The following is a 27319-nucleotide window of genomic DNA, read 5'->3' on the forward strand; positions in this document are numbered from 1 at the left end:
TCAATGTTATTGAATTGTATGTTCACACAGCTGTCTTTTCCAGAAGTCTTGTTCAACTAGAATCTCGTGACTGGAAGGAAATAAGAATCCAATTCTGAGCCACAGTTTGCCCTAACAAATTTGAGCGCGGAAATCAAACTCTGGCAAAGGACTTTAAACTTTTTTTGGTTTTGTTTTGTTTTACACACACACACGTCGTGGATGTTGCGTTGTTATTGATCAGACACTTCTTCCTGTAAATAACAACATTGTTGACTAGTCAGTACAGTTTCAACCAAACGCAAAAAACAAAAAAATAAACAAAAAAATACCAGAGCCTTGGGAAAAGTTGTATTGTTATCATAAAGGTTTCTGTGGATTAAAAGATCGTTCTGTTTCAGTGCCCATTTTTAGTTCGAGATAATGCGAAGCTTTAAAAGTTACACTGTGTGCTGCATCCAGTGCCGCATTGACAGGCAATACTTTGTTTTCTACTGGTGTCTATCTAGACAGAGCCAGGGATACAACAGCAGGTGCTATTTGTACGAGAGCATTTGTAAGAGTGAGCAACGAAGACACTTGTGTGTTTCCTAGGGTTTCTGAAGTTTGTTGTCCTGACATGGCCCGGATACGTGGGCTGTGTGCGTGATTGCAAGCTTGAGGTGCCACGAATGTATTTGGGGAGCAGAGCAGACAGACATGAACGACTCTTGGGTGTAAGGTTGGGGGGGGGGGGGGAGGTTGAAGACTAAGAGCAAGATGGACTGTGCTTTAATTAGTCCTATTGTTAGGGGGTGTAAGCCGTGATCTTTCATTAGTGAGAGACCGCTGCCCCCCTCCCCCTCTCCCAAGTTTCTACTCTCTGGTCATTTGTTCTCCAACACAAGATCTTCGTTGATTAAGTCTGTGTCCACGCAGTACTTTAAACCTGGTGGTCGTATTGTAGTGACATTACTTCACAGGAGAAGTTGATCAAACTACAGCACATCTGTAAACTCGTCTAGCTCTGTACGTTAGGAGAAGTTGATCAAAATACAGCACGTCTGTAAACCCGTCTAGCTCTGTACATTATGAGAAGTTGATCAAACTACAGCACATCTGTAAACCCGTCTAGCTCTGTACATTATGAGTAGTTGATCAAACTACAGCACGTCTGTAAACCCGTCTAGCTGTGTACTTTAGGAGAAGTTGATCAAACTACAGCACATCTGTAAACTCGTCTAGCTCTGTACGTTAGGAGAAGTTGATCAAACTACAGCACATCTGTAAACTCGTCTAGCTCTGTACTTTAGGAGAAGTTGATCAAAATACAGCACGTCTGTAAACCCGTCTAGCTCTGTACGTTAGGAGAAGTTGATCAAACTACAGCACATCTGTAAACTCTTCTAGCTCTGTACGTTAGGAGAAGTTGATCAAACTACAGCACATCTGTAAACTCGTCTAGCTCTGTACGTTAGGAGAAGTTGATCAAACTACAGCACATCTGTAAACTCGTCTAGCTCTGTACGTTAGGAGAAGTTGATCAAACTACAGCACATCTGTAAACTCATGCTAGTCTAGCTCTGTACGTTAGGAGAAGTTGATCAAACTACAGCGCATTGGTAAACTCATACTAGTCTAGCTCTGTACGTTAGGAGAAGTTGATCAAACTACTGCGCTTCTGTAAACTCATGCTTGTATATAGGTCTAGATCTGTAAGTTCGTTACATAAAAGAAAACAAGGTTGCCATTAGCAAACAAATATAAGAAAAAAAGGGTGTCCGCAGTGTCGAGTAATCCAGCGCAGACCAGTTGATTTCCCTAATGGAGTAACGCTAAACTCCCAAGAAAGACTCCAGGCGCGCGAAGTCCGTCCACCTCGCATTTCTGTCTGGTCTGGGGGTGTCTTGGGAGGGGTGGGAGAGGTTGGCACCACTTGATCCGTGGACTGTCATGGACAATGTCATGTCCATTAACCTGTCGGCCTACAGCTGCCTTTTAAGTGCAAGTAAAAGACAAAGACAGGCGCTCTGTCTTGCCCGCTAACTATAGAGCTTTGCAAATCGTTCACCCAACAAATTAAAAAATGAGAAAAAAAAGTTAGAAAATTCTAGCAATTTTTTAGAACGTCTGCTGCAAGAGTGAAGACACTAAACTAGAGAAAGGGAGAGCACTGAGACTGAGCAGTTTTCAATTACCAAAACTGGGCCTTAGTATTTATCCATATTTCCGGTTTTGCAAACAGGACCATTGGCGGACAACAGTCGCCTCCGTCAGCAGTATAAATCTCCTAAGAGTGTCTGCTCGTATCTGTTTGCATGGGCTCTCTCCCTTTCGCGTGGTTCGTGCCAGGACTCGATTCGCTGCTTTTTATTAGACTGTATATCTGCTGATAAAGACTAGAGTCATTTGGACTTATACCTCCCACCCTTCTGACAATAATGTTTTTTTTTTTTTTTTTTTTAAATCTGAGCGAATAGATCATTAATCATTGCATAAGGAAAGTTCTTGAATATATCGAATTGAGTGAATATACTTACCCCCAGAGCAAAAAATCCAGGAGTCCATAAATTGCAGCCTTGAAAACGTTCGGTGTATATTGAAAGATGAAAGTGTTAAGTCGACAAAATGTGGCGTCTTGGGCTACTGAATTGTGCGCCCTTGGGGAGGTCTGAGGAGGGGTGGGGGTGGAGTCGTGTGATTCCATTACAGAATGATTTCATTGAAGAAGCGGGCATGTCCAGGGCTTGACTCAATTATTGGTTCCACTGGTCAGACAGACATCTAGCCGTGGCCTAGTTCTCCCATCCCGTCACGATTTAGCCTAATCCCGTAAACTGGTCATCTCACTTCTCACTGGACTCTTGGTCACGTGTCGGAGCCAGCAAGCAGTAAATACTTATCAGGCGCCCCCCCCCCCAATCACCCGTCTCTTTCTTTCTCTCTTAACTCCTCAGACTATCTTGTATACTTTTATTCCTCCTCAGTTGTTGACCCCCCCCCCCATTACACCTTTTTTTTTGGGGGGGGGGGGGGGGCTCCCCAAACACCATTGGCTCACGAGATGCGAGGTCTCAGTACGTGATGGCGTCCTCTGTCCTGTGGATTCGTGGCCACGGGTGTTAGCTGCCCACGTGGAAGGGGGTGGGTTGAGGATGATTTAGCTACACACAAAAGTAAATTGTTTTAAATAAATATATTTTTTTTTTGGTTAGTTGTACTGTCTTGAAACAAACGAAGCATTCCATAGTCTGACAGTAAACACTTTTTTTGATTTGTTGATAGTAGCACAAGAAAGTGCCCCAACTCGTTGTATAATCATTGAGAGAGCCTGGCATACTTATAAGGCACTGTAGAGATAGGAAAGTCCAGACCTTGTGATCTCTAGGGGCAGATGATGTCAAGGTCATCTGTTTCTGCGGTTAACGAGGGTTTCATGTGGCCAGCTTAACCACCAGCCGCCCTTATTTTCCCCCAACTAATGTCAGGTACCCATTAGAGCTGGGTGGTCTCTGATGCGCCCTAAAGATCCCGAAAGTTAAAAATCCCTGGCTTCACCCGAGTTCGAACAAGGGACCCCCGGCTCAGAAGCCAATCGCTTTACCACTCAGCCACCGCGCCTCCGTTGTAGAGATAAGTCAAACAAAAATGTTTACAAATAAAAGCATGCTGTCTGCATTGCATTCAATCTGGTTTTCTTTTTCTCTCTATCTCATCGCTCCCTCCCCCCCCCACTCTCTCTCTCTCATCGCTCCCCCCCCCCTCTCTCTCTCTCTCTCACACACACACACGTGTTTCAATATTGTTTTCTCATATTTTTGCCCTCCATCTCTCCTCATCCTCTCTCTCTCTCTCGTGAATATTTGATTTCTTTCAGTGGCGAAACTTGCCGCCCAGCACTCCCCTCTGGAGAGTCGCTTTGATGGAGACAGTAGAACTAACCTCGGACTGTCCGGGACACCAAAGTCAAAAGATAGAGTAAGATTCTCGCTCTCTAGACAGGTCGTGTGCATCAAAAAGATCGATGAAGCCAAACGTCCCGCCCTCCGTCTCTCCCCAAGCACCTCGTTGGCCCAGACCATAAATCCTTTAATTTCTGGCTGTGGAGACTGTCCTGGAATGAAGAACTGAAGGCAGTTAATGCATGTTTGTGCTATGACGGAGAGGGAGGTGGGGGGGGGGGTCGATTGCTAATAGATCTTGAGTATTTTTCTTTCAACCCCCCCCCCTCTCCTCCCAACCAAAGCGTAAAGATGAGGGTGGAAGGTATGAAAATAAAACTCAACTCATCCTGGGAGTTTACCTCATTGAAAACAGACCGTCTCCAAACCTGGAGTTGTGCCGGACTTGTCAAAGTTCTGCATGGACTAGGCGCTAGTTGTGGAGAGCCTACTTTTCTCGCAAACTGAACGATTGATGTTGTTGAGGTTTAATGGAATCGCTCTTTAGTGAAATCGTCTTTGTTTCGGTGCTAATCTTTTACATTCCTGGTTTTTTTAAATCAAGATAAACTTACAGAGCTGGACATTTTCGTAATTATTTGTCCTTCGCCTTGGCTACTTCTGCGCTGTAAACTGTTACTTTGTTTTCTAGTGTGCTCCGGTCGTTGGAACCTATTTGAATTACAATTATTATGAAATGTTTATGTCCTTCGAACTGATGCACCTTTGATTTATGTTGTTCCTCGGTCGGATGATTTGAGTCGTCCGTGTCTCTCTCGTGGCGTTGTGTGTTGCTGGTTTGTGGCATGACGTCATGGTGCCCAGAAGATTGATTCCATTTAGACAATGTATTTAGGCGCGGCGCGAGCTTCGAACAGAATCATTGGTCTGTGGGCTTCTGTCACTTGGAAGCTGTGTGCGTGTGTGTTTATTACGGAGAGGCCCCCTCCTCCTCCTTTTTTTTTTTGGTCTCTCGACATTAACGCAGGCGTGGAATCGTTCAGTTGGAATAATACCAGGGGGGGTTGTGGAAGAATTGGGGCGAAGCTGGATTGGGGCAAATCAACTTGGGGTGGTGTTTGTTTGCGCCTCCCGCTCCCCACGGGTGCTAGTGTGTTTGGAATGCTCGTGAAAATAAATATCTGGATAGATGGAGAAGTGAGCTACCGAGTTCGAGGGTTAGGATGACACGCATGTTCGCATTGTAGACTTTCATTGATCTCTTCTGCGCTCGATATTTGAACATCGTATCTTATCCACAGTTTAATTATTAAAACCAACGTAACTGGTAACTTGTCGTGTGACCGTCTCTCTCTCTCTCTCTCTCTCTCTCAATTCTCTCTCATTGAAACTCATTTCACGTGCTTGTCAGCACGCCATGCTGTCGCTCTCTTCCCCCCCCCCCCCACTGTCCCCTTTAGTTCTTCACCTGGGATCACGAACAGTGGCATTCGGGGGGCCAAACTCGTGGCATATTGTCATGTCCTGGCAGCGTGGCGCCCTCCTCCCACACACACCTTGATCTTCACGCCCTACCGGCCCCCCTCTTGGATTGGGTTACCGCTGTGTGAGTGCAAATGCTCTAATTGAATTTGGCCCGGCTCACAATCTGATCAGATGACTCTTGTAATCAATGAGCGGATGTGAGCGCCCAAATCCCTCGCTCCCAGACGAGCCTCGCAATCAAGAACATCTTTTGGAATTATTCTGTTCTCTCTCTCCCCCCCCCCCCCTGCCCCCCACATTTTATCAAGTAGCCCCTTCACTCCCTCTTGTTTTACTGTTGCACCCCCTCCATTGTTTTATTGTTGCCTCTATCAAGAAGCTCCCCCCCCCTCTCTGGTGTTGTACTGTTGCTGCTACAAAGCACCCCCTCCATTGTTTTACTGTTGCCCCATCTCTCATGTTTTACTGTTGGTCATTAGAAATATCCCCCCTCCTTATTTTTTTGTCTTCTTGTACTATTGCCAGTACAAGTAGAGCCCTCCTTTATCATTTGGCCCATTCAGTTTTAGTACTCACTGTGTTGGGTTAGTCAACATGTTGTGTCTTAACTATTCTACACCGGCATCTCATATCAATAGTATCAAATCAATAGTATCAATATCAATAGTATCAATATCAATAGTATCAATATCAATAGTATCAATATCAATAGTATCAATATCAATAGTATCAATATCAATAGTATCAATATCAATAGTATCAATATCAATAGTATCAATATCAATAGTATCAATATCAATAGTATCAATATCAATAGTATCAATATCAATAGTATCAATATCAATAGTATCAATATCAATAGTGTCAATATCAATAGTGTCAATATCAATAGTGTCAATATCAATAGTGTCAATATCAATAGTGTCAATATCAATAGTGTCAAATCAATAGTGTCAATATCAATAGTGTCAATATCAATAGTGTCAATATCAATAGTGTCAAATCAATAGTATCAATATCAATAGTGTCAATATCAATAGTGTCAAATCAATAGTGTCAATATCAATAGTATCAATATCAATAGTATCAATATCAATAGTATCAATATCAATAGTTACAGCGACGAAGAACAATGAAACAAAAACCCCTTTTCAAAGTGAATTCTAGTCTTCTAGGGGCATTCTAGGATTAAAATGTGTCTAGTCCAAGTAACGCCTAGACGTTTTTATCGTCCGAAATAAAGAGTTAATGAAATCGATACAGTGTATCAAGTGATGCCACGTTTCTCCCTCAAAAGTTACGGTCTGCCGACTTTTTCGGTACACGGACCAAAGGTTTGGAACTCACTCCCCATTGATCTCAGACAGACAACATGCTACACTACATTCAAGAAGAACATTAAAAATCAGTTCAAAACCTTTTTTTTTTTTTTTTTTTAGATAGCTTGTCATTTTAGCTCTCGTGTTTATGTTTGTAATGTTTTCACAGCGCCTTGAACCTGCATTATGTTTGTTAACAGCGCTCTATACATTAAATTATTATTATTATCAGTACATACTTTTTTTTTTTTTGTTGGTTTTATTTACATTGTGGCTATCTGTTGTTCTGGCTAGTTTTCTTTGAATGTGGTCATTATTTCTCCGTTTCAGTGTTTAATTGAATTATCATGTGAACGAAGCCTACACCTCTATTTATCAATCACACTATGGGGGGGGGGGGGGGACATTGATACACCACCGTGTCACCAAGACCTTCTTGGGTTTCACAAATTTTTTTTTTATTTGGCACATTCTTGAAGAAGAAGAAGAAGAAAAAAAAATGTCTGCTAGGAAACTAAGGCAACGCTATTAATGATGCCGTAATTGATGTTTTGAGTGGAACAATCTAGTTTGAACTTGTTTCGTGTCCGGATGAGCTCAAACCCATCCAAACACACACACGCACGCACAATCTTTGGGATGAAGTGATGGCAGCCCCCCCCCCCCCCTGCAAGTCAACCGCCTCCAATGTCCTAGTAGAGATGCAACTGACGTGCGACCATTGTTGGTGTCCGCAGCTTGGACAATGCTCCAAGCGTTAATTGTTAATGAACATTCTTTTAGTTTTACCACTTTTGGATGCTGCCCCCCCCCCCCCCCCGGGCATCTATTAAACATTGGAGACTACACATCCATGTATTGATTATATCAAACCCTGGTCCGTACAATCAATTGATCTATCTCAAAACATTTTTTTCCCTTCTGTTTTCCTTTGTTCCCACCTTCTCCCCGCGACGTTCCATATCAATGTCTGCCATTTTTTTTTGTTCTCTCCCCTCGTTCTATAGGACGTGTCCTTTGATAAACTTCGTTTAAAGGAAGGTCTTTTATTGTTCTATCTAATCCATCGCTAATCGAGTTGTAGGCGATCGATGCGTCCACTCTCTATTGACAAAAAGTTTTTAAGTTTGGGATAGTTTCAGTTTAGCGTTATTCCCCTTTTCGTTTGTCCTGACACACGTTTGTCTCGTGTTGACACTTGGCAGAGACACACTTCTTGGCGCCTCCTTTATATTTTTTGTTTGTTTGTTAAAGATGTAATTGGTATTAATATGACATAAGGAGAATCGTAAATATCTCTTTTTTTTTTTTCAATTACTTTTTTTTTTTGCTAAGCGCTTAGTTCATGTTAGGGAGGTGGTGTCTAATTTCTAGCAGCCTCTTGTGTTCAGCAAACGCAACGCTAGTCGAGATTCGAACTCGCACCCCGCTTCATAGGAAGCCTAGCGTTTTTTTTACCCCCACCCAACGACACATCGCACTCATTTACATATTTGTATTCTTATTTCGCCCCCCCCCCTTTCCGTCCCTTTTTTAGAACTGGCATCAGCAACTTGCGCCACCGTTCGACCCCCTCCCCCACCCCTCTCCTTTACTATATGCGTTGGCACATATGAAATCATTAATCATTTAGAATGTGCTCACATATGTATCACCCAACTGATCGGTCTTCTTCACACTGACTGACTCTGTTCTAGGCTACAAGAATTATTGCCCAATAATAGTATTGCCACAGCGTGGAATATGGGCCAAGGCGTAACTTGTTTTTCATTGGGGGTGGGGGGTGAGGAAGTTAGTTTTGTGCATGTCGGACTTACAAGGTCAATGCTAAGCTTGCCTCTTAGATGAAGGCCATGTCTTACTGATGGGTGTAGAAAAATCAAACTAGGATTAGGCCCGACCTTAAGCATTTTTTTTTGGTGGGAAATAATAGCAACAAAAGATATATCAATTTCTTGTACGTACTTCTGAAGATAAAGGCCATGTCTGACTGATGGGGTGTAAACACACTTTGCACCTTGATCTCCAATAGTCGGTTGTGATCTTTAGCTTTTCAAAAGCTCCACTTCTTGTGGTGTTTTAAACTTTGAACTCTTTAAATGAGAAGTAAACTAAATGAAAATTGGTCAAATGTAAGAGGTCAGAGACAAAATGTGAAGACTGGGTTAGTGAGTTTAAAAAAACAACTCAAGCTGTAAATTTTGAGAGATTCAGCAAGTTTGACTTGAGTGCACATGATGTCATTTTGGTGTCAGTGTTTCTGTTGTTTTCATGACATAGATGTTGATGTCAGCTTACATGTCTGTTGTTGTCTTTTCCAACGCAACACACTTGACCTAACCTGGTCAGCCATTGAAACCTGTCACAAAACTTGTGTTTGTCTAGATGTCACATTAAAAGAAGTTTGCTCCTTCGTGGGACTCCCGGTAACGCTGTGCTGCTTTCATCCTCGTGTGTAGCCACAGACTTGGCGGCTCTGCTTTCTCTTCTTTCTTTCCCTCTCAGCTCCTCTCTAGTTACAATAACCAATCAGAAAGCGCATGTTCTACCTAAGAGAAGGATCCTAATTGAATGAAACAGACGTTCTTTGTCACACACACACACACACGCGCGCGCGCACAGAGGCTGAGTAGACATACAGCAGTTGTAAGTGAGCGCATTTTGGTCAGTGCTGCTCACTGATCGATGGCTGAATTCACTTGGTCAGTCACTTTACTCCCTCTCTCCCCTCAGCACTAACTCTAGAGGTCAAGAATTGCTCCCCCCCCCCCACACCAAAGCCTCTTTTATTTGTCCCGAGTTGTCTTTTGTTTGGGGAGTCTAATCCCGAGTAGTTTTGAAATAGTACATTTGGAATTGTTTCCATTTTACTGCCAATTATCATTTTAGAATCGAACTCCTGGTCGACGAAATATAGTTGAGTCTTTTCTTAAAGAGAGATTGTTTTTTTTTTAAAAGGAGGAGGGGTGGGGATAAGACTTTAATTTTCACAATTTTGTATAGAGAGGCAATGTTGATTTTTGTCCCTCGTGCTTGTTGGCCGTGTGCAGACATGTCCGAATGGGTAGTAGGTCTGTGCGCCATCTGTCCAGAAAAAAAAGCTTGTGTGGTGACGTGGTCATTTTGTTTTTAAAATTAAAGACTTACTTTTGTCAAGAAATGATTTTCCCATTGGCATGACTGAAAAGGAAGCACAGAAGAGCATACAATTAGTGTGTGCATACTCGATAGCGTTGGGTAGCTTTACGTGGACAAGACATGTGTTGAAATATGGAGGTTTGGCCCTTCAATTGTTCACAGCTCTAATACTAATAAACTAGTTTAGTCTAGCGTAAAAAAAACAACATCTACTGCGGTTTGGTTTTCAATTCTCCAAGCTCAGTAACGTAGGGCGTAAGATCTATTCCAGTTGATCCTCTCTTTAAAGTTCTTTGGTAATTATAAATAGAGCATCGATTTTTAGTTTGGACAACTAGAATGTGAAGGTCTGGGCTACAGGCATTCTGAACCCAAAGAGTTTTGTTCAACGGTGGAGAGTTATATTCTTTGACCAAATCCTTTCGAACAATGCATCGGCGATGGGTTCATTGCTCTACCCTGCTAGGTGATTAATTAGCACACAGCTGCCTTTTATTTTGATTGCTAATCAATAACTCTGTTTGGCTCTCTACACATAGGAGAGAGGGGCATCAATGAACAGTTTTATCTGTTCCAACACTAGCCTGCTCTTTTTTTGTTTTACTTTATGGTTTACCATTTTGTTATGTACGATAGCCTGTCCTTTAGTTATGTATGATAGCCTGTCCTTTAGTTATGTATGATAGCCTGTCCTTTACTTATGTATGATAGCCTGTCCTTTAGTTATGCATGATAGCCTGTCCTTTAGTTATGTACGATAGCCTGTCATTTAGTTATGTATGATAGCCTGTCTTTAGTTATGTACGATATCCTGTCCTTTAGTTATGTATGATAGCCCGTCCTTTAGTTATGTATGATAGCCTGTCCTTTAGTTATTTATGATAGCCTATCCTTTAGTTATGTATGATAATTTGTTTTCTCTGTATGATATCCTGCTCTTTTGTTATGTATGATAGTCTTCTATTTTGCGTGGTGTTTAATACATTGTGATGTGTTAAAATGGTTTTACCTTCTAGTTTGTTTCCTGTATCAATACATGGTATATTTGTAGGTAAATAGCTCTTGTAATTTTTATTAGCTAACAACTGTTGTGTGCCCTGTTGACGTGTGTTGTGTATGTTCCTTGTTTACGTGTGTTGTGTGAGTCTGTTCCTTGTTTACGTGTGTTGTGTGAGTCTGTTCCAATACGTGTGTTGAGTCTGTTCCTTGTTGACGTGTATTACGTGTCTGTTCCTTGTTTACGTGTGTTGTGTGAGTCTGTTCCTTGTTTACGTGTGTTGTGTGAGTCTGTTCATTGTTTACGTGTGTTGTGTGAGTCTGTTCCATGTTTACGTGTGTTGTGTGAGTCTGTTCCTTGTTGACGTGTGTTGTGTGTCTGTTCCTTGTTACGTGTGTTGTGTGTCTGTTCCTTGTTTACGTGTGTTGTGTGTCTGTTTCTTGTTGACGTGTGCTTTGAGATGACACGAGTCTGTTCCTTGTTTACGTGTGCTATGAGATGACACGAGTCTGTTCCTTGTTTACGTGTGCTTTGAGATGACACGAGTCTGTTCCTTGTTTACGTGTGCTATGAGATGACACGAGTCTGTTCCTTGTTTACGTGTGCTTTGAGATGACACGAGTCTGTTCCTTGTTTACGTGTGCTATGAGATGACACGAGTCTGTTCCTTGTTTACGTGTGCTATGAGATGACACGAGTCTGTTCCTTGTTTACGTGTGCTATGAGATGACACGAGTCTGTTCCTTGTTTACGAGTGTGCTATTAGTGAGATAAATTGGACTGCTACTTGTTTACATGTGTACTGTGAGATAGCACAGGCCTGTTTCCTTGTACACAGCTAGACTCACAGAAACGGTTTTATCCTAAAAAGATTGCTTTGTAAAGAACTCTTCACATTTTGACTGATCGATCTCCCTAACCCTCGGGGAATGAACAAGTCTTTGAAACGTTGCTTTATTCCATCAGTTCTCAACCTCCCAGTCCAGAAATTGTCTATTACAAAAACACAAGCCGTGGCTCTGTCTCTAACAACGTAGTGACTGGCATTGAAGCTGGACATCACATTTCAAACATCTTCATTCATCTGTTTAGCTCGTAAAGTTAGCAATGCTTCTTGCAATATATTTTAGTAGCTACAGAATTAGCTCTACACGTACAGTAGAAGCTGAATCCCCCAAACACCTGTCTACAATGGCAAAGTGCTATGAATGCAGTATAAGGGGAATCATTGACTGGTATTTTCTTTTCTTTCGTAGCTTTAGTTCTTTTGAAAGTTTTTCTTAGTTTGACAAAAAAGAAAAAAAACACACACACACACACAGAACGTGCCAGGATGTGGACAGTTGTGAAGATAGGTTGCTCCATCCAATTCATGTCTTCAACTCTTGGGGGTAGTGGTGGCGGTGGGGGGGAATATAGTTTCCAATGATTTTAACGCTAGACATTATTTAAAGACATTTTCGGGCAGCTGGATTGTAGAACCAGTGGTGAGTAGTAACAGTTGTACAAATGCATGTAGAGTAACTGAAGCTTTAGATATTCAAAAAAAAAAAAAAAAAAACAACCCAGTGCCAATTAGCGCCCACACCGTTTTGTTTCTTGACATTGTACTGCCTCCAATGGCAGGATGAAACAAGATTTAGGTCCGAACAAAAAATGTGAGACACGGCAAAGAAGAGAAAAAAAGGTTGAATGTTTGTGTGTGTGTGAGAAGTGTAATGACTGGGTTAGTTGAACGGCCAAATCTTTCACAGGCTGAGGAGAATTGTGTCATTAAGCCTAGTCTGCTGTTCAATTCCGACACAATACGGAAGGCCTCTGGACTTGTTAGCACGGCTTGCCTGCTTGCCCGGAAATGGGGAAATGAATGAGAAAAGAGAACAGTCGGACGTTCTTAGGAAAGAGGGAGGGGGGGCTGGCGCGGCGGGGGATTGTTTTTTTTTTACCCCCTCTATTTTAAAATTTCATCTTCGAATGCAACTTAGTGCGACTACAAACTGTGGGGAGGAGTAAGAGAGGGGGGGGATATGTGCGTGCGTACTTCTCAGGCTTGGTGATTGTGTTCTGCTGGTGCTCAAAGCTCCACGCCTGCCGTCCAGGAGCAGAGCTTAAAGAGTGGAATGAACCACTTCCCTCACACACGGCAGGGTGTCAAATAACAACAGAATGTTCAGTTTATTGCTCGTAATAATTAAAGGTGATAGGGAACTGAGGCTAAATGTGGTCTTGAGATGGTCTCTTTAAAAAAGTCAGGGTTTCAAGGCAGTTTGGTTCTTGATCTGGGGTCTCCAAATTATCGTTTATGGCTTCCCCGACTGAGACATTGTTCTAGAACAAATAAGGAAAAACTGACACGCAAACACACAGACATCAACTCCAGAATCCTATACTCAAACCTTGTATCACAAACATTACTTTCTCTGGCCCAACTCACCAAGAAGGCTACATACAAACCTTGTATCACAAACATTACTTTCTCTGGCCCAACTCACCAAGTAGGCTACATACAAACCTTGTATCACAAACATTACTTTCTCTGGCCCAACTCACCAAGAAGGCTACATGCAAACCTTGTATCACAAACATTACTTTCTCTGGCCCAACTCACCAAGAAGGCTACATGCAAACCTTGTATCACAAACATTACTTTCTCTGGCCCAACTCACCAAGAAGGCTACATGCAAACCTTGTATCACAAACATTACCTTCTCTGGTCTCACTATATTCCAGTAACTTAGACGGCTTCAGCCAAGTTGTCGATTGACAGCTCCAGGCGTTCATCCACTCCTGTTTGGCTTCAATGTCAGATTTACTAGTCGCTATTTGCCGCCTTTCTTCCATACACAAGTCAAATCGTTAGCGACAGTTTCGTCAAAAGACCATAGCGATCTCTTCACTTGATTAGTTGCTCAATTAATGCTGGTTGGTCTGACCTTTCCATGCGTCTGCCTGACCTTAGTTATACACATACACACACACACACGCGCGCGCAGTTTGACTTTCTTGTCCTTGTCGGGAGGGTGGACGTTTGTCGTTGTTATTGGTGACCAATGTGGGGGGGGGGGGGTGACATTCCAAGACGAGGGCACGGTGTTAGATGAAGGCCAACACAAAAAAAAAAAAAAAAAAAGTCTTGTAGCAGACGACTGGGCGGAGTCACTGGAGAAAGTTCAAGATTTTTCTTTTTGGGTTAAATTTGGTGTTGGAATTTGACTCACGAGTAACCTCCTCTTGCCTGCTCGTCTTCTTCCACCCTCCACGCTTCCCCTTCACATTAAAGATCAGGATATTATCTTAGGGTCTGTCCTGTACCGCTGGGGAAAGAGGGGGGGGGGAGTAATATCTGGGTCAAGATGGATCGATTAATTCGATCAACTGTCCGCCAATGACGTAACTATTAAGAGTTTCGTTATGGGGGATTGGGGGGGGTGGAGTGGGGTCAGGAAGCATGTGGTCTGGGGGAATTGTGTTGACACTTTGGAGGTCAGTGACGTCAGTTTGAGTCGTATTCCTAACCTTCTAGTAAGTGACCTAGTCACGTGTCTCTGTGTCCCTGGTGTAGGGGCACTGTCAATTAGTAGGTGGGTTCAAAGAGCTGACCTAAAGCATGGCTGGTCCTGTTTGACTGATGTGTTAGATAAGATTGGTCCTGTTTGACTGATGTGTTAGATGGCATAATTGGTACTGCTTGTCTGTTATGTGTTAGATGTCATGGTTGATCCTGCTTGACTGATGTATTAGATGACATCGCTGGTCCTGCTTGACTGGTGTATTAGATGCGCTGGCTGGTCCTGCTTGACTGATGTATTAGATGCCCTGGCTGGTCCTGCTTGACTGATGTATTAGATGCGCTGGCTGGTCCTGCTTGACTGATGTATTAGATGCCCTGGCTGGTCCTGCTTGACTGATGTATTAGATGCCATGGCTGGTCCTGCTTGACTGATGTATTAGATGCCATGGCTGGTCCTGCTTGACTGATATGTTAGGGTATTGTATAACTACAACTCTTGTCACCTATGTCTTGCTTGACAGATGTATTAGATGCCATGGCTGGTCCTGCTTGACTGATATGTTAGGGTATTGTATAACTACAACTCTTGTCACCTATGTCCTGCTTGACATATATGTTAGGGTATTGTATAACTACAACTCTTGTCATCTAGGTCTTGCTTGACAGATATGTTAGGGTATTGTATAACTACAACTCTTGTCATCTATGTCTTGCTTGACAGATGTGTTTGATGACATGGTTGGCTGTCAGCATGTCACTCACTGTGGAAAATATAAGTACACCCAGATAAACCCAGCCCGCATGAGACTTGATGCTCAACTCATTAGTATCTCTAAAAAAAATCGTCTGATGTTCTTGTTAGTCTGCTTCGCACCCCTGTGACACATCTCGTGTGTGTGTGTGTGTGTGTTGTGACACATCTCGTGTGTGTGTGTGTGTGGGGGGTCAAAGTAAAATAGAGCTGACTGCTTCTCTCGGGAACTACAACTGAGGGAGCAATGGAAGATTTATTTCTTGTTGGGACTTGAATGTATTCTTAGGGCCATATTGAATTAACTGCAAGCCAGTGCTTTAGGAGACATTGGCTTGGTGAAACTTGGTGAATGAAATGAAATTCTCCACCCGCCCCCCCCCCCCCCACCAAACCACCACCCATACTTCCTACATTACACACACACAAGCAACTTTTAAGTCTTTGAACCTGTTTGTAGATGTGTTGGTCTAACTGTTTTGTTTATTTCTGCAGGAGATGAAGGTGAATTGGGCAGCGTCTCCAAGTACGGCACCGAAACAGGACACTAGCAGTAAGTACACCTAAGTCAATAATAATAAAACAGGCTGGGAGGGGGGGGGAGGGGGGAGTTACTTGATGTGATTACGGTCTACGTTGTATCTTGTCCATGGTCTAGAAGTCTTGTTTTGTTGTCTCCAGTATTCCAACTGACGTTTGATTCTGTGTCTCTGATTTTCAAACAAAAATGTTCATTGGATCATTGTTCAGTTGTATAAGCTTTTAGAAAGTGTGGGCTTAATATCACGACACACTGAACAGCTCCATGGTCTGGATAGCTTCAGATAATTTAGTTTTAGTGCCCTAAACTACCTGGACTTTTGAATGACACTTCGCCACGTCCTTACGCGTTGAGCATGTGTGCGTGACACAAAATAGAGCAGTGAGATTCATAACAAACGAATATTCACACTTAACCAGAGTAACACCTTTAGTAAAATCACTAAATTTAGAAAGCCTTCAGGACAGAAGGCTCAAAAGTAAAGTAGCAACTATGCATAAAACACTGAACCATAATCTTCAAACGCAAAAACAAAATTTAATAAAATACTCAGAAAGATACAAAGATAAGGGCACATCTCTCGCCCCATATGCTAGGACAAATTTGTACAAACACTCCTTCTTCCCTAGTGCTATTAGAGCATGGAATGGGGTTGCCTGAGTTAGCCAGGAAAACCAGTGACTTGGCAGAATTTAAGTCATTGGTTAATATGCATTACTAAATGCATGACGCGTAGGACGTAATCATCTTCTTTTTTGAAGTAACGTCTGTATTATCTAAGATAAGATAAGATAATGCAGTTTACTCAAGACCGGTGATCGGATAAAAATACTCGTCGTTTATTCCCTTAGGTGATCGGATAAAAATACTCGTCGTTTATTCCCTTAGAAGTCCATTGTGTAGGTTCTTAAAATTAGCGGGATCGTTCGGCAAGTAGATCTACCTCAGAATAGAAAAAATGTTCCATACCAAGTAACCCTCGCCTAAGCTTCCCCCCACCCCCTTTTTTTTCCCTGCCAAAAAAAAATAAATCCTTTTATAATAAACCCATGAGCGCTTCTGTGTTGTATTAATCAAGTCTTCCCAGCCTGCCTGCAACAAAGTCCTCATTTCCCTTGGATTCACACACACCCCCTTCCCGACAACTATCCCGTCATGCTCCTGGCCTAAATGTACATAGGGATTCAGTCTGGGGGGACGAGAGCAGAACTGACGAGATTGGGGGAGGGAGGGGTGTACAAATATGAAATATGGTCAGTTTCCAAGACACACAAAATGGCATTCTGATGCTTTGAAGCGCTTTCTAATTAGTCTGGCATCGGGTCAGCGCGGACCCCACCACGAGATTGCCTCGACTATTTTGTTTGCGCTGGTGTTAATTGATTCGGGGGGAAGGGAGGGAACAATCAGCTCAAATTATACAAACTCAAGCTCAGCCTCCCGCCCCCCCCCCCTCTTCTCCGCCCCTGAATGGTGGGATAAACATTTGTGTTGTGGGGCGTCACTGACATAGGCTGCATCGCAACAAAGTGTGGGATGTCACTGATATAGGCTGCTATTCTACCAAGTGTCAGCGAAAAGCTACATTGCTACAAAGTATCACTCACATAGGCTACGTCGCTACAGGGTGTGGGATGTCACTGATATAGGCTGCTATTCTACCAAGTGTCAGCGAAAAGCTACATTGCTACAAAGTATCACTCACATAGGCTACGTCGCTACAGGGTGTGGGGTGTCACTGATATAGGCTGCTATGCTTCAAAGTGTTGGATTGGGTTCACAGCCTACATCGCTACAACGTATGGGGTGTCACTGACATAAGCTACCTTGCTACGACGTTGAATGTCACTTAGGGCCTATATTCTTCAATGGCTTAAAAGTTGTTCTCTAAATTTCACTTCCAAGGATAGAAAAACTAATTTTCTGTCAATGTTACGTTTATAATTTGAACGGATTTATTTTTTTTTTTTGGTAAATGTCACTTTGACATATCAATGAAAGGGATTTTATGTTTATGTTGTAAATGTTACTTATAGAAGGAAATAATTTAAAAATACTTTTTATTTAAAAAAAAAGACCATACCTTCTTTCAACGATCTGTAGAACGATTGTTTAACAATAACTAATGAATGTTAGATTAAAAGAACCATGTGACATTTTTACCCCCGCCCCCGAACAGAATACTGGTTAGATCTACTGCAGTTTATAATATTCCAGTGATAGGCTTTTAGATTTATACTTAGAAGACATGCGCCAAATTGTCCTGAACATGTAATTATGAAACTCTTGAATCAATAAAGCCTTACACTCGGAAATTCCCGAAAGCGATAGTCCTTTCAAAAATGTTTGATCTAGACCTAGATGTGGTCTTAAGCCAAACATATATATATTTTTTTTACTTGAAATGGTATAACGGTCAAACTCGAGTTTTCCCAATGTGGCCAACGAGCTAGTAATTCTTTTCTCAGCGATGTGCTGTTAAATTTAAAGGAAAATCGTTGGAGCCTTTTTGAGAACAGCGTCCAGGTTTCACCCTCTGCCCGCCCACCGTCCATGAAGTTCTGACCTGTACCAAGGTAGCTTTTGTAAATAAATATCACTTTTGACTGAGAGGATATCTTTCTGTGTCACGAGGCATCAACTAGTCAATGAAGATACGTTTCTTACAGTCTGGCTCCAAGATAATGTTGAGACGATTGATTTAGTTTTATACTTATAGCAGGACAGTTTGAGATGATTGTTCTCTGTGATCGTCATTAGTACCACATTTGTGCACTGCCCTATGTTTGGCTAAAGATTTGTCTGTAGGCCTGTATGCTGCATTAAGAAGTTTTTCTTCACTATCGAACCAATTACCTTAATTAATGATGTTGGTTTGTTGTGTTGTTGTTTTTTTTGGTCCTACAAATCAGACAAAAGCATTTTTTTAAACATTTCGAATCAAAAATGAAATATGGAAGAACTTCAGTAGCTAGTTCATTCAAACATGTTTCACTTAGTAAATAGCCGCCAGTATGAAGTAACTTGTGCTTATGTTGATTTCGAACTGTTCTACTCTGCATGTTTGTCTTTTGAATGTCTCATTGTGCTTACCTGACAAATAAAAAGCTTGGTTTCACTAAAGACAAGGATATGCATTGCAAAACAGAGAGATTATAATGATTTGGAGATTTGGACTCCTGGCAGGCTGTGACTCATGGTTGGAAGATTGTTTTTTTAATTTTTTTTTTTAAATTTAATTACTTTTACAAAGTGCATCTTTCATGCCTATAGCATGCCCAGTGCGCTATCGTCCCTTTGGTGGACCAGTTGGTGCGAGAATGTTTTCGTACTACTTTTAGGGGCTCAGTAAACACAACTTTGCTCAAGTCTGGATTCGAACTTGAGCCCCCCTTGTCAGGTGGCAAAGCCGTAGCCAAGCGGTATCTGGCCACTCAGCCACAGGTGCCACACATTACAACAAGACGTTCTCCCAGAATGCCACCGAACTCTGAATCCTACGTGCAACGAACTGATGCCATCGAAATAAGTTTGTTTGTTTTTTTTTTTTTAATGTCCGTCTCAAACGTGAGTGCGTTTTATGCCTAAAGTGACGTCCAGGCAAGCTGTGATCCATGATTTGGTGAGTGAATGATTCCAGGCAGCTCGTGTGTGTGTGTGTTAGGTAGCCGGTCAATTCCTCCAGTGACACTTGTGACGTCATTACTCGGTTCTGTTTTGAGTGGCTGCACAGCCTGAGAGGATGTAGGTCTCTACGGCCAATACCAATGCGCAATGACTTCACTTCACATACACGTTGCATGTCATTGCATACAATTTATAAAATTTAATATAAATACTTGATAGGAGGCCTCAAATGTTATTTCTGTCATTTTGTTTTAGATAATATGGACCGTCCTTCAATGGTTGCTTTCGTTCTCTTTGTGGTTTGTTCAAATCTGATTGTCACCATTATTTTACACGCGCGCACACGATGTAGACTGGTATGCATATAGGACCTTGTTGACTGGTCAAGTACTATCTACATATATGACGTCCCCTGGTACCTCGGTCCTTGGAGTTAGAGCCCTTGGTCTCCCTGGAAGTTAAGAAACTGGTGCTCGTGCCGATTCGGTGGAGAGACTGCACGTTCTTCGCTAAGATTGACGGCAGCCATCTTGCAGAGGAGTGGAACCCTGAGAGATGGGATTACCTCTCTTTACTCTGTGTGTGTGAGTGTGTATTTTTTTTTCATTTACACACCGGGGGGGGGGGGGGACTGTAAAGGGAGACGATCGCGTCTGAATGAAATGAAGTAAGTGGCTCACACATGGCTTTAATATGCTCATTCCTTACCAGAGTTTGAAGATCAATACAAGGGGAGAGAATCTTCACCTCGGTCATCTCGCACTTCAGCCCGACCTTCTGTCCGTCTTGTGTCTTGGCGCCCGGCCCCCCCCCCATCTGATTGATAACCTTTTCTGTGATCAGGCGCCGTGAGAAATGTTTTTTTTTTAAACGTCACCCCGTGTTGGAAGGAAAGAAAATATTTCTTTTCAAATAAAACATGTATCGACCTTATTGTGGCGTCATTTAGTAAACATACCACAGCTACGCCAAAAACACGCTGGCACTAGATCATTGAGACAAAGTGTCAATACACACACACAACACTAGAGACACCCTACACCTGTGTGTTACAAATCAGGCTATTAAACAGGAAGCAGTATTTGGTTCTATTTTCCCAACACAATTTGGAAATGTTTATTCTGCGCTTGAACTAATTGTGCTCACGACGGAACAGTTTCTTGTTAACTTGAGTTTCGTGGGCACATTTTGAACAGAATGAGATAAACGGCTCTACTGTTAACGCGTTGAAATTTTTTGCATTCGTTGACTACCTTGATACCGTCATGAGTTGTGTCATTAAGAACCGGTCAAACTGTTTTACTTGTACACGATAGCCTGCTCTTGAGACCACGTCATGTATTCACGCTAGCTGTTCATCAGTCAATCATGTTTAATTATCTCTATAAATAATTGGTGTGTGTGGGGGGGGGGGGGAATAGAATTCGATGACTTCAATCTAAGGCCCAAGTGTTTTGGAAAAGAAGACTCGCTGTCCACATGTGTTGAGGTGGGAGAACACACAGTCGCATGCAAAGGTTCTTAGATTTTTTTCTCTCTCTCTCTTTCTTTCTTTCTCGAGGTGTTTCATTTTCCAAGGCTTGAAGAAAAAGTTTCAACTGGAGATCATCTGTTCCATTGCTTTCCCCTTCTGGTTGGCCAGTTTGTTGTTTGCGTGTTGTCCAAGATAGATTTGACCACTCCCTTGTATCACATTATCATTACAGGATTTACATTCACTCAGCCCCACTCCCTTCCCCTCCACCCCTTAGGGGACATTTCCATAAACTCCTCCCTCCTCTCTCTCTCTCTCTTTTTTTCAGCCGTTAGTTGTTTTTTTTTTTCTTTCTAAATGTGGCTTTGGGGTTCTAGTGCGATCAGCACGTGAATGTCAAACACTAAGGGAAAGACAACACGGGACTTACTGGACTGGGCATTTGTTCTCGGTAACGAATTAGTCCAAGACTTTCGCTCATGGTTTCTGAAATCATTTGATAGGATTTGTGTACGTGACGTTGTCCCGTATATGACCTGTGTTCAAAATGTTATATCCATATCTCAATATTGCTCAGGCATTTTTGGCCATATATATTTATATTTATATATATATATATAATCAATATCCCTTTCCATTTCAGAGTCGAAATTGAGAGAACTCCCAGAACGAATGTCATATAACTAAATTAATCTTGAATCCCCCCTCCCCCCTTTTTTTTCTCTCTCTCTCTCAAACGGTGGTGTTTTTTTTTTTTTGTTTTTTTTTTTGTACGAGCGTTTTTGTTTTAGCCATGTGAGTTCAACATTTTGGAAGAAGAAAAAAAAGTGACCCTCTAGATCTATGGCTTTTCTTTTATGTTTCCCAGGTTGCACATTAAGACTTTGATCCGGCGCAACCTTTGGGGGTGCAAAGGGCGCGTGGGGGGGGGGGTAGATGTCTATACTAAGCCGCATTCAGCTTAGCTTAGTTGAACTATCAGGGGCGCTTGTGTTTCCCTTATTGACTAAAAAGCGAAAGTAAAGGTCTGAATTGGCCGCCAGGGGGAGCCGAAGTTGTGTATGGAGATTGTTTTACGTGGTGCTCAGTGTAAGTCAACACAGCGCCATATTGTTTTCGTAATCAGGTCAGGATCTATGTTCATAAAGACACTCCTGCTGTAGCTTGGTAATGACTGTACACAATCTTTGATTGACTGGAGCAAGTTAACTTTTGATTTTTAATCACCCGACCTCTCGAGCGCCCTTTTTTTTTTTTTTTAAATCACCCCCCCCCCCAATCCCTCTAACCTTGCCTTCTCCCCTAACTTATAAAAGCGTCCCGCCCCTCCTTTCTTTTATATATATGGAAAGTGAAAGTACTTGAACTTTGATCAACTTTAGTTAAAGCGTGCCCTGGAGGTAATCTTCTCCTTGTCAATGTTTGGGTAATGTGTCGTCTGTCAAATTTACTGGACATCATTCCTTTAGGCGGGGGGACACACACACATGCAGGTGTCCCACATGCGCATACATACACACAGGCATACTAGTCAGATGGGTTAGAACTAACTGCTGGATGCCTTGAAATGAAGTACCATGTAGTAAATGATATCAATAGTTGTAAGCTTAGACCTGTCTTCAAGTCTGGACCTACACAAAGGTATCCAAAATCAATTGAAAATCAAATAAAAGTTATTGACGATGCAAGTGACAAATGCAAAACAAAACAACTACTGTCCCTTACTGACATATAACCATTGTATTCCTTTTCCAGATAGAGTTAAGGGAATTATTCTTGGTACCATTATGCAACCATTCTATTCCTTTATAGATAGACTTAATGGACACGACTCTTAGTACCATCATGTAACCATTCTATTCCTTTATAGATAGACTTAGGGGACACGACTCTTAGTACCATCATGTAACCATTCTATTCCTTTATAGATAGACTTAGGGGACACGACTCTTAGTACCATCATGTAACCATTCTATTCCTTTGTAGATAGACTTAGGGGACACGACTCTTAGTACCGTCATGTAACCATTCTATTCCTTTATAGATAGACTTAGGGGACACGACTCTTAGTACCATCATGTAACCATTCTGATCCTTTATAGATAGACTTAGGGGACACGACTCTTAGTACCATCATGTAACCATTCTGATCCTTTATAGATAGACTTAGGGGACACGACTCTTAGTACCATCATGTAACCATTCTATTCCTTTCCATGACTCGTTATTTTCACTATAGGACCATGACCTTGCCTCGGTATAACCTTTACAAGTAGAGTTAAGGGACTTGATTCTTACTATCATGTAATCATTGTACTCATCTGCAACTAGAAGCTCATCTTTAATTGCTGCTCAAGTGAGTAACAAGTAGCTATGGGAGATTACAAAATGCAAACAACCTTTGGAGGGGGGGCTGTTTGTATGTAATAACATGCATAAGTCATCATTCACAGACCATAATAAGAGACATGACTTTGGAAGTTCACAGGAACAGATGTAGCACATAAAGCCCACAAAGGGACAGGATGAAAAATTTTTTATTTATATGTACTTAAGCATTTGTTATGTCACTTGAAAGTCCACACTTGTGTTCATGGACTTGAGCTGGATCAACCCATGAATACAAAACATGGGGCATCAGTCTCTCTCTCCTCAGCAGGTCTGATGATGCCTAGTAACTGCATTTGAAGACAAAACTTGGAATCACCTATCATGAAACAAACAAAAAAAGCCTGTGAGGCTGTAATAGGGTCCTAGGAGGGAAAAGTTAGGGAGGGGGAGGCAGTCAGTATGAAGAAATAAGCAAGGGTGTTAATTGCTGACAATTTATGGAGAATCTTCCCCCCCCCCCCCCCTTTTTTTTTAAAGTCACATGTTATGCCTAAACTCTGGAAATATATCACTGCTGGACAGCCTATTAGCAAGGGAGTTAATAAAAAAACTGTTTAGCTGATTGAGCTTGTGGACATTTACCTCCCCTTGCCTGCTACGGCTAGACAATGAAATAAATAGAGGAATCGAAAAAAGAAGAAGCTGATGGTCAAAGTAAATTCTTTTCCTTTTTGTACTCAACATACTTGAGGCAGCATTTGTGTTTCAACAGTCATTTCTCCAGTAATGGTGACCTAACAATACCAAGCCATCTCTCTATTAATGGTGACCTGACAATACAGAAAGAACTGTTATTGATTGTTGACCGATTTAAATATTCTTTCAGTCCATACTTTCCCCACATGCTAAAATATAATAATACAGAACTGACTTGACTATTTGGTGTGTTGCTTTCAGAAAAGTCTAAATTATTTCTGTTGTGTGTTTTTAGCATTAGGCAGAATATGAGTTGGCACTGAACGATACAGGCTTTGTCTAAGCCATACTACAACTCTTAAATAATATTGTTTGATGGAGACCTTCGCTCCAATATTGTTATCAACTTTTATTCCCAATGGTTAAGTTGTGCTTTGGTAGCTATTCATCTGTTATGTATGAATGTGATTCATTTTCTAAGGTGCTGCCATCGTTTGTCTTTCTAGTTGTTTGTTTTGTGGTGGCTCCTTTGATGGTTTGGGTTTTTATTTTATAGATATAACCCATGACAAGCTAACCATTGCCATCTTTTGTAATGTACCTTATGCATTTAGGGTGGTCATACTAATTATTTAATATATTTAAAGGCCATCGTCATTATGGAGTAAACTTTGAAAAGATTGATTGTAATGCACTAGGATTACATTCAGTTTTATTTTCAAACATTAAGCAACCCCGTTGGGGGGGAAAAAAAAAGGAAAGATTCCAATTAATTATTTTTTTCCAGCACATTCCAAGTATTTGTTCCCTCCCCATCTTTCTGAGTGTTTTATATTAGATGAGAATCCATACCTTGTTTGAATGTTCTCTCTGACTAAGATTGACTATCTTCCAGGTTATCATCGACCAGATTGGAAGAATGGCGTCAAAGTTAAGTCCGAGTCATTTCTTACCCTTTTAGTTTCTTCTTCATTGTGTACATTTATGTATTCATTTGTTTTGTATTGGGCCCCTAAAAATAAAATCAAACTTGAACAGATAAAATAAAGCAGACCGCAGACAATAGCTAGACACAAATAGAGACTGTGTGAAGTATCCCAATGGACTGGTTGATAGACTACTTTGTGCAGACAACTTGACCTATGAACCCCATAATTCATCTGTGCATTTTGAATACTTACAGATATTGTTTCTCTGGGAAGTATTTGGTTTAAGGCTGAGCTAAGCCCCAAAAGAATTGTTTATTTGAAAGATACACTCGGGCGTTTCACATATATTTAAAATACAAACAATTAAAGCGGTGGGACCAATGTTTGCCATGTTGGTAACTTCATCTTAGCTATGAATTAGTGATTGAAGCTAATAGGTATCTGTAATTAAAATGTAATGCTATTACCACAAAATCACTACTTCTATGTCTGAGAGTTGAGCCTACAGGACATAATAGACACAATCTATTTGGTTAGGCTGTTCTCTTTTCTCTGACTTGGAAGCTGATCATATTTGAAATACATTGCAATTTCTGTATAACTATACATATTATATACAAGTTTGTATGACTAATTATATAGCCAGAATGTATAATACCACATAAAGAAATTAAATTTGGGTCATGGTGACTTTCTTTGGTTTACCCTGACCATTCCATTGATGTCATTGACCTTCAGATTTTAGCAGTTACTTTTAAGAGCTAAAACCCTCAGCTCCTCAAAGTTGAAAGAGGGGGAGGGGCTGGTGAATGATAAAATGAAGCAATGGTAACATAGGGAACGATAAATAGTAAAAAAAGAGTAAAAATGAAATAAAACTGTAGATTTACAAGAGATAGGTAGCATCCAATTCTAAACTATTTGAATTGTTCAGAGTTTATTCCATTAATCTCTACATAAAAACTTATTTAAGCTTGGTAGAATGCCATCAACCCAGTCTATTTCTTTAACAGTAATCCGTTGGATAGTTGTTTAGTATACATTTTTTTCTGTCTTGAGGTTGCAATATTTTGTGCAACATATTTGTTACAGAACATATAGTGTCGACATGTATATAGCGTAACAGAGATGGAACAGAGCCGTAGGGATGTTGCTGTTAGAGCAACATGCTGTAAGAACACTTTCTATCAGGGGACTTAGCTTAGCCTTGAAACATGCTCTAAAACATGCTGTTGTACTGTATGAATAATTCTTGAATTTATTTTTATTTTTTCCAGAACATTTTCATGTTTTTGTAGGGGACCTCAGTGCAGACATTGAACAGCATCAGTTGAGGGATGCCTTCGCTGCCTATGGAGAGATCTCGTAAGTTGAGCCTATTCCACAGCGTGTCTTGTCTTTGGCTGTAGACTTTATAATCAGGTTGAGGCTGTCTTTGTCATCATGGTCTTCTATTATTAGCTGCGAAATACTGATAGTGTGATTTCAATTTACAGACATACCTTAAAAAAAAAAAATTACTGCATCACCCTGTTTGTGCTTAAGATTGAGATTTTAATTTCTTGGCAATTGATTTTTTGTCACGAATTGAAGCAAATAATTCCAAGCTTCAATTGCTCTTATAAAAGCTCTTAAATGTATTACTTCTGTACTTTGGAATAAGAAGCAGATTGTTTCTTTGTATCTTTCAATTTAAAAAAAAAAATGTGTTATTGTCTCTAATTTACTGCGTACAGTGCCTTATGAATATTTGCTGCTTAACTTCTGTGACGGTTCTCTAAATTCAGTGATTTTTACTCCGTTTAATTGCAAATATTTTACTTGTGATACATTTTTCTGGGCACCATGGTCTTCCTCAGTTTGTCTTTTTTTTTCTTCTAAAATTCCATTTGTCCCGGACATTATTGCTCCACTAATTCGCAGATTTCCTGACGTCGAGATTATTTAGTCTGAAAGTTTCATTTCCAGAATTCACTTTAGCTTAGAGAAGAGCCAGATGTAGATACACATCTAACTTAGGCTGATAAATGATTATAAAGAGTTACTTTAGTGGACAAGAGAGACAATTCCAGTAGATCTTTCATTACGAGTGTAACAAAACTAAAAAAAAATGGAAATGATTACTTTTTTTAAAAAATTACTACGGTCTATTCTGTGGCTAAATGGAAATATATGTTAGTGCTTCAGGCTTGACAGCAAATACGACAAACACTTTAGGTGACAGGAAATTGTTTGAACCAGTTTCTGAAACTATCCTGCCTAGAGAGCTGTCATTACCATTTGAGCACAAGCAACAGAATCTACTCACCTGGGACCACTGACCTCCCTGGGTGCCTATTAAAAATCATGGAAGAAGAGAATGAAAAGCGATAATGGACAAATAGAGCCTGTTAATCAATAGTTAGTTTGCCATGTGAACATCCAGACATACCCTCTTAAATAAAACACAGCGTCCCCAACTGAAAAAAAAGTAATTGTGATAATACCATTCATTATTATGATTGATTTTTATGATTGAACTCTTGCGTCTGTGAATGATGGTTTCGCTCAATCAATACTATCAAGAAGTTGACTTCATAGCAAATAATCAATGGTCTTGTCATAACAAGAAATGTTTTACAAAAAAAAAATGATTTCCTCCTGGGTATTGCCTTATCTTT

At 41.0% G+C, this 27319-nt stretch overlaps 1 protein-coding gene across 13 annotated transcripts in view; it reads left to right on the plus strand.

Annotated features, from left to right (window-relative positions):
* The window catches only part of LOC106054289 (nucleolysin TIAR-like), a 118533-nt gene that overhangs the window by 74569 nt on the left and 16645 nt on the right, over window positions 1-27319 (plus strand). For 11 of the 13 annotated variants that reach the window (XM_056018327.1, XM_056018328.1, XM_056018329.1 and 8 more), the window contains 3 exons: window positions 15557-15614; window positions 24626-24659; window positions 25935-26024. In XM_056018327.1, the coding sequence (XP_055874302.1) occupies window positions 15557-15614; window positions 24626-24659; window positions 25935-26024 (182 nt within the window). The remainder of the gene's footprint in view (window positions 1-15556; window positions 15615-24625; window positions 24660-25934; window positions 26025-27319) is intronic. The other 2 variants (XM_056018335.1, XM_056018339.1) reach the window with 1 other exon arrangement.

The sequence above is a fragment of the Biomphalaria glabrata genome, chromosome 1 (genome assembly GCF_947242115.1).
Source record: "Biomphalaria glabrata chromosome 1, xgBioGlab47.1, whole genome shotgun sequence".
In the NCBI taxonomy this organism is placed as follows: Eukaryota; Metazoa; Mollusca; class Gastropoda; family Planorbidae; genus Biomphalaria; species Biomphalaria glabrata.